The following is a 6970-nucleotide window of genomic DNA, read 5'->3' as shown; positions in this document are numbered from 1 at the left end:
TTATAATCTCAGTAGTTTGTATCTAATGTTAACTCCAGGCAGAGTTTTCTCTAGCTTTTGTCTGGCCACACGGCTTTGTGGTTACTGGTGCTTCTGATCGAGTCTACCGCAAGGGAAAGGCCTGACCGCCTGTCCCGGCCTAGCCCCTGCCCCCGACTTCACTCGCTGGGCAAGCGAGATCTACTTACGGGGCACCGCTGAGGTGAACGCTGCTCGCGGCTGCGCTCCCGGCCATGGCGGCAGAAGGCGGGCCGGGCCGGGCCAGGCCGAGCCGCTGGCGCCGCAAACGACGGCGCCGATGGCTACGGGGGCGCGAGGCGGGAGGCGCGCGCCAGGCCGCCCGCCGCGGGGTGTGAGGCCCGGCACATGGCGCGTGGCCCCGCCCCCGCGCGGCCCCGGCCCGGCCCCGCCCCGCGGCTGCCGGGAAGCAGGCGCCGCTCTGGGGCTGACCCGCGCTACCCGTCAGGCAGCGCGCCGGGCGCCGCGCGGCCACCCCCGCCTCCCTCGCCCGCCCTCCGCCCCCGGCCGCGCTGAGGTGGGGCGGCGCGGCCCGGCGATGTGAGGCGGCTCCGCCAGCGCGGCCGCTTCCCATCCCCCAGCCAGCCAGGCAGCGGGGCGGCCTGCCGCGGCCTCTCCGGACGCGCAGCACGGTAAGCTAGGCCGCTCCTTCCCCTCCGCCCTCCGTGCTGGGGCGGCCTGCTGCCTCCTCGGGCGGAGGGAGCCGCAGCGCGGCGGCGGGCGGGCCGCGGGGGGATTGTCGCCTGTGAGACCGACGCCATCTTAGGTCGGAGCGCGGCCTTGCAGCCCCCTCGCGTGTGTGGAGAGGGGACCCCGCGCCGCGAGGGCTTGTTCGGGCCGCCTGGCGGGCCCAGCTGGGAGCCAGGGGCCTGACCGCTGGGCTGCCTCGGGCGGGACTCGCTCCGTGCTGCCTTCGCTGGCCAGGGCCTGGCAGCGGCCAGGGCCTCCGGCCATGAGCGGCGGGTGCGGGGCCTCCTCCCCTCCCGCCGGGCCGTGGTGTGCGGGCCTCGTCCAAACCCGAGCCTGCAGCCTCCGTCGAGTCCTTGCGGTGACCCGGCCCCGGGGAGGCGGGACGCAGGGCTGCGCCACAGACGGCGGCGCCAGAGGCGCTGCGGGCGGAGCGGCGGCTGCTCAGCTGCCCTCGGGCACTTGGCTCCTTCCCGCGGCCTCGCACCCGCCGCAGCGCGGGGGTGTGAACTTGTGACTGAATTGCAAAGGCAATATTGCCCTTCCCTAGGCGGAGCTTATTCCATCTCGTGGCGGAGAGGGTAGCGTTGGCTCTTTGGTTTGGTTTTGAGGGAAAGTTTGTTTATACTTCGGCTTTTTAAAACTTTCCATTTCAGCTCGATCATCATTTCTTTGCTGCTGAAAACAGTGCAACAGTCAATAAAAATACAGTTGTTCACAGTCTTCATGAAACTGTGGGTTGTGCGCTTTTCTGCAACTACCATGATGAAAAGTTATGTCCTGTGTGGGAAGTCATCTGAAAAATACAATGTGGGTGCTTGCCACATAATCTGTATTGTAAGTAGTGTAAACTCTCTGATCATTCGAAGTGCAGCTATTAAACTGCAGAAGAAAAATCTGTTTGAATAGTGAACTTATAGTACGGAAACATGACAAAAAAGGCTAGTCTGAGAACTTTCTGGTTAATGTAGGTGTCCTCACTCTTCAAGCTCACTACCGTTTTCATACTAGTGATTTGGTTTCAGTTATTGTGACCCAATGCAAAGCAGTATTGCATATTTGAAGACTTACTTGACCTTAAGAGTGGAACAGATGAGTTGCATCTAAAGTACTACATGTTTTTTCAGTAACTCTGCATGGGTGCATTTGCCATGATTTTCTGTAGTACTGATTTCTGTGTATCCTTAAGTTGCACTTCTACAGATCACTTCCTGCTGTTTTCACTACAGCTGTTACACTTTTGTTACATTTACTAATGTTTATATCTTTTTTGTTGTTTCTGTAGGAATGCTTTTAAATCCTAATAGTAAAAACAGTCTGTTAATACAACTGGCTTTTAATAAAGTTAGCTATCTTTAAACGTAATTGCCATGATAAAGATGTCCAAACTAGTTCTTTTAAAACACATTTTGTCAGAAGCTTATTGCTCTTTTGTGCAATTAATTCATTTTTTTTGTTCTGTCATGTATCAAGATTTTAGTTCATTGCTTGTCTAGTAACTGTAATAGAGTTCCATGGACTTCTGTCTTTGCAGGTTGTTGATTATCTCTGCCTGTGCAATAAACTTTCATGACTAGACTTACTTTTTGCTGGGCAGTTGCCTTTTAAAGCAATATCTTGATATACTCTGATGATATTTTTTAACTGTTTTAAAGGACTTGTTCACATTTTTGAGAATTTTAGCTTACGACAATGATTTAAATGCTTTCTTTGGTTAAATATATATAGCATATCACTGGAGTTTTGGACCTCTCAGCTGCATTGACTGCCTTTAAGGAGATGTGTATGTGAATGTATATATATGTTTATACATATGAAAAAATGAGGAAAATAAGGTCTGTTGTCAATAGGTTTACCTTTCTTATACTGGCATCTGTGCCTCCACTGAAAAATATCTGGGAAGAGTGGGGAAAGGATTCACTGTTTGTTTTGGGTTTAAGAGCAACCACTAGCAGGATTCCTGGAATGCATTTTCTACATTAGTGTAGTTAAAGAAGCTGAAAACTTGGAAGCTAGTTGTGCTCTAAAAATGGAAGTAGATGTTTCCTTTGGCAATGGAGACTATTTGAGCAGTTCCTGCACACCTCCTGTAATCAAATCTATTCCCCCGTACTGCAGCTTTGATTGCTCAGGCCACGGATTTTTTTTGACCTCTCGGTTGTGCTGGTGAAACTGTTAGTGGGCCAGGTTATTTTTAATCTGAACTGGTTCACGTCACAGTTCCATGAAAACTTGTACTAGCACAACTGAGGGAGCAGCGCAAGACCAGAGTGGGAACTCATTAGGCTGACTTTGTTGCCAGAAAAAAACAGTCAGTGAAATCTTGGCTTCAAATCATAGCATTGAGATTAAAAAATTAGATTAAAAGATCTGAAATAGTCTTGATACTTGCCTTTTAAAAGCTGCCATAGATTTTGAGTCACCTTTTGAGAATACCTTAGCACATTCATTCTGATTCATAAAATGAAATGTCCATAAGAGGTGCCACCAGTTGGTGTAACTTTCTAAAAGTTCTTGCCTATGTTATTAAATGACTTTTAACTGCATATTTAAAAAACAGCTGCATTATAGTGTAGCTGCGATTATCACATACATCTTGCTAGAATTCTGCTAATATATAGATTGCTTGTGTCTATTTTGTGTTATTAATATAAGTTGCATGTGCTCTCATTTGCCTTCTCTGAGCACATTTTATAATTGATTACTGTGAAGTTTGGTTTTTCTTTTTTTAGTTTAAGAAAACCCCTCATATTTGTGTTGTTCCATGAGAAAAGTCTCTGAAAATAGTTTTTCATTTTGCCTTGAAGTCTAACAAACTCTGCTTCTGTGTTAGTAAGGGTGTTCTAAACAGTGTCCTTTTACAGAGAAGAGTCAGACTTTAGTTTGTTTCCAAAGCTCAGCACATGACCTCTGTTGAGTGGAAACAAGTTTCGTACTCTTCCTCTTTTCCTGTGACAAGAATCTAGTTTAGTGTCTTATTCTTTTCTTTCCTACCACCATGTTTAACTTCAGCATGCTAGGATGATGGAAGGAGGAAGGAAGGAAGTCTGGCTTTGCAACTTTACGTTATCCCCAAGACTTCACATGTAACACCAGCAGCCGTGTTCTCATGCACTTCAGTGCAAGTAGAGACGTGATTCTGTCTGCTCCCCTGTGACAGGTTATGACAGACTAAATATTTCTATGGTTCATCACCAAATCTAGCAGCTTGTTATTCCTGAAATTGTCTTCTCTTATTAGATATTAGTTTCCTGCTGTGTATGTGTATTTCTGTGATAATGAGGGGTATTTTTAGTTTTGCATAATTATACTTTCAAAAATGAAATTTGACCCAATGTTTAATATATATTTTGCTCTTGAAATGTTTTTGGAAAAGAGGAGGTTGTGGGAAATTGTACAGAGAAATGTGTTGAATAAACACCCTCTTCATCTTGCAAGATAAATTGTTTAGTTTAATAAATATCAGTTTATGATTATGAATCTAATCTTGATTTTGTCACCTTGTGTGTCAGGTTTGCTAGTCTTTAAGGACATAATCATATACATTTGTGCTGGTCTGATGCTGTGGCTATTAGGAGTTAAACTATCAAGAGAACTATCAGTGCATAATAGTGACAAGTCAGGCTTCCTTAAGTAGTTTGCTTTGTCAGGTAAGTGTTTCATCAGCACCAGAATTAGAGAAGTATTGGTAATTGTTTTTGTTTTTTACTGTCTAGTCTCAAGATGGCAGAATTATTTATGGAATGTGAAGAAGAGGAGCTAGAACCATGGCAAAAGAGAGTGAAAGAAGTGGAGGAGGATGATGATGATGAGCCTATCTTTGTTGGGGAAATCTCAAGCTCAAAGCCAGCTAGTACATGTAAGATAACATTTTCTGTAATTTAAAACAGATATTTCAAGGTGTAAAACTTTAAACATACTTTGAAAATATAGAATTTTTAACAGTAAGACATAAGAAATTCTACGTCTTAAAGCTGTTCTGTAGTTGTCATACTGAAAATTTGAATTCTTAAGGAATTATGTCCTAAAACCCAGGCTATGCACAGCTTCGTCTACCTAAAAATCTCTGAAGTCAAAACAAGGACGTTTGAAGGTTTTAGTGTTAAAAATCCAATCTATGCAGTGCTGAAACTATGCATGCAATTGCTCTTAATATAGTTGATATTTAGTTAGATACTTGGAAGTTGTCTCCCTGCTAAAAGAATACGCATGAATTTCAGTCTTCATGTTACGGTCTTTCTTTTTTTCTCCACCTCACATTTCCTGTATTGGTGGACAGTCTTAATTGGTTGGAAATTATTCTCACAAAACCAAGGTAACTGAGTATCTATAAATGCACGATCAAGAAAAGTAAATAACGTGAAAATAGTAGAAGCCTCTGTTAAGTAAGAGATTATTTTTTTAAATTAATTCATTAGTACCCTGTAAAATAAAGAGTTTTTTTCATCAAGTTCTGTAGTTTTTTCCTAATGCAGGCAGTGCAGGGAGTGAGGTTAGGTGGTTGTGATGACAGCAGATGTGTAAGGATTCCATGTTTGTCCTGTGCTTGGGCTTTAGCAGGTAAGTAAAGGAGAACATTATTACTTAAATTACTTTTTTCAATGAAACTTTTTGATTTCTTTGTTCAGCATCTTGCAGTCAGTTGTTAAGAGGTTTGACCTAAGGTTTCTCGAGTTACCAAATACACAAGATTTTGCCTGATGAGGTTTAGTGCTTTCAGTCTCTGTCTCATCTCTGTTATGCTTGTATCCAAGATTTCCATAGTCTTCTGACTTTCCATGGTTTTCTGAAGGTGTGTAGTTTGCAGTGAAGGATCTCAAGGCAAAATGTTGAGCTGGGTTCTCTGTCACACTGCTGAATGGACTTTATAGCTATTATTAGCTGTTCATTTTAGTTCACAGTACTTTCATCTTGCATCTTAACGCTATATTACTTTGTTACTCACTGGGACAGTAAATCTAGTGCTTCTTACACTAGCTTAAAGAAGTGAAAAATTGTGGTTTAAATCTTTAAGAATTACTGAAGCTGCTCTTAAAGTTCTTTCACCTGACAATAGTTCTTAAGGGCTAGTATTTTTGAATAGTTAAAAAGTATTCTAGATCCTCTTGAAAATTTGAAGAATATTTTGAAATTACTCTTAAGTTTCTTGCAGTTACAAACTTCTAGAAGGACTGAAAAATAGCCTTACTGTTTTCTGGAAGGTCCACAGACTTCTGGATTGCTTTTGGTCGTTAGCAATAGATCATGACATAGAACAACTATTAAGGCACTAGGCATATGTTAGAACAACAAATATGCCAAATTTCATTGCAGTTGTTGCAGTAGTCTCTAGACTTTTTGTAGTCATAGAAGATAGAAATAGTTCAGGTGAAAACTATAATTTTGATATGATTCAGCAACTTCAAGAAATTTAGTAAAAGATGGAGACTTAACAATGTATGCATCTTATTCTAGTGCTGTCCATACTCGCTCCTGACACAAGTAAAATCGTTTATGGTATAACTTTTTACTTTATCTCTTTTCCTTCCTTTTTCTCAACTTTTCTCTTTGTAATCTTCTACTTCACTATCAAAAACAGCTATGGAAGAATGACCTCAGTTCTTCTCTGGCTTGTAAGTAGTACTACCTGGCAGTAGTCAGGCTTCAGTTTGTTATTGCTGATAGGCAAGACACAGTGAATTCGACTTTCTTTATCACAATTGTTTAGTTTTTACCTGAGAAAATTTCTGTCTGATCAGATGGAAAATTAGATGACAAATAGAGACTCACGTGTAGTTCTCTATTTTTATGAAAGGTACATTTTCTGCAATACATAGCAGAGCAGGTTTTTTAACCTTTTCCTAACAATGCAATTACCAGTTTTTATACAGGCTGGTGTGGAAAACATGATGGAAATAGTTAAGAAAACTACCTTCGACCTGCTGGCACAGTGTCGTGTACAATAAAGTGCATCTTCTGATGTACTGGAGGATTAATTTGACTGGGATTAAAAGTATTTCACCCTTTGTGCCCTTTACCATTTCCTGCAACTGCTAATTTTTCCTACAGTTACTGCTAATTTTTCTTGCTTTCTTTTTCATAGTGATACAAATCTGTAATTTGTTGCTACTTTAAAATGTTGTTCTGCATGTTAGCTTTCTTATACTTCAGTGGTGCTTTACCTAAATAAGACAACACTTTGATGGGGCAGGGGAAGGGGCATATCAAGTCTTTGATGAATCAGTTGAGTCATGTAAATCTAGTTTATAATTTCAAATAACTGACT

General features: G+C 42.5%; 1 protein-coding gene across 9 annotated transcripts in view; it reads left to right on the top strand.

Annotated features, from left to right (window-relative positions):
* The first annotated feature begins 454 nt into the window (after window positions 1-454).
* Window positions 455-6970, top strand: part of ZNF280D (zinc finger protein 280D) — a 43954-nt gene continuing 37438 nt past the window's right edge. For 7 of the 9 annotated variants that reach the window (XR_013922586.1, XR_013922587.1, XR_013922588.1 and 4 more), the window contains exons 1-2: window positions 455-650; window positions 4422-4564. Coding sequence is in view for 5 of the 9 variants with exons in the window: in XM_080350958.1 (XP_080207084.1) it covers window positions 4429-4564 (136 nt within the window). In the remaining 4 variants the exon portion in view is untranslated. Of the gene's footprint in view, window positions 651-1361; window positions 1543-4421; window positions 4565-6970 lie in introns of those variants that run through there. The other 2 variants (XM_080350957.1, XM_080350960.1) reach the window with 2 other exon arrangements.

This window comes from Nesoenas mayeri (assembly GCF_963082525.1).
Source record: "Nesoenas mayeri genome assembly, chromosome: 11".
Lineage (NCBI taxonomy): Eukaryota > Metazoa > Chordata > Aves > Columbiformes > Columbidae > Nesoenas > Nesoenas mayeri.
The sequence above is the reverse complement of the archived record's forward strand: the minus strand, read 5'-3'. Positions and strand labels throughout refer to the sequence as shown.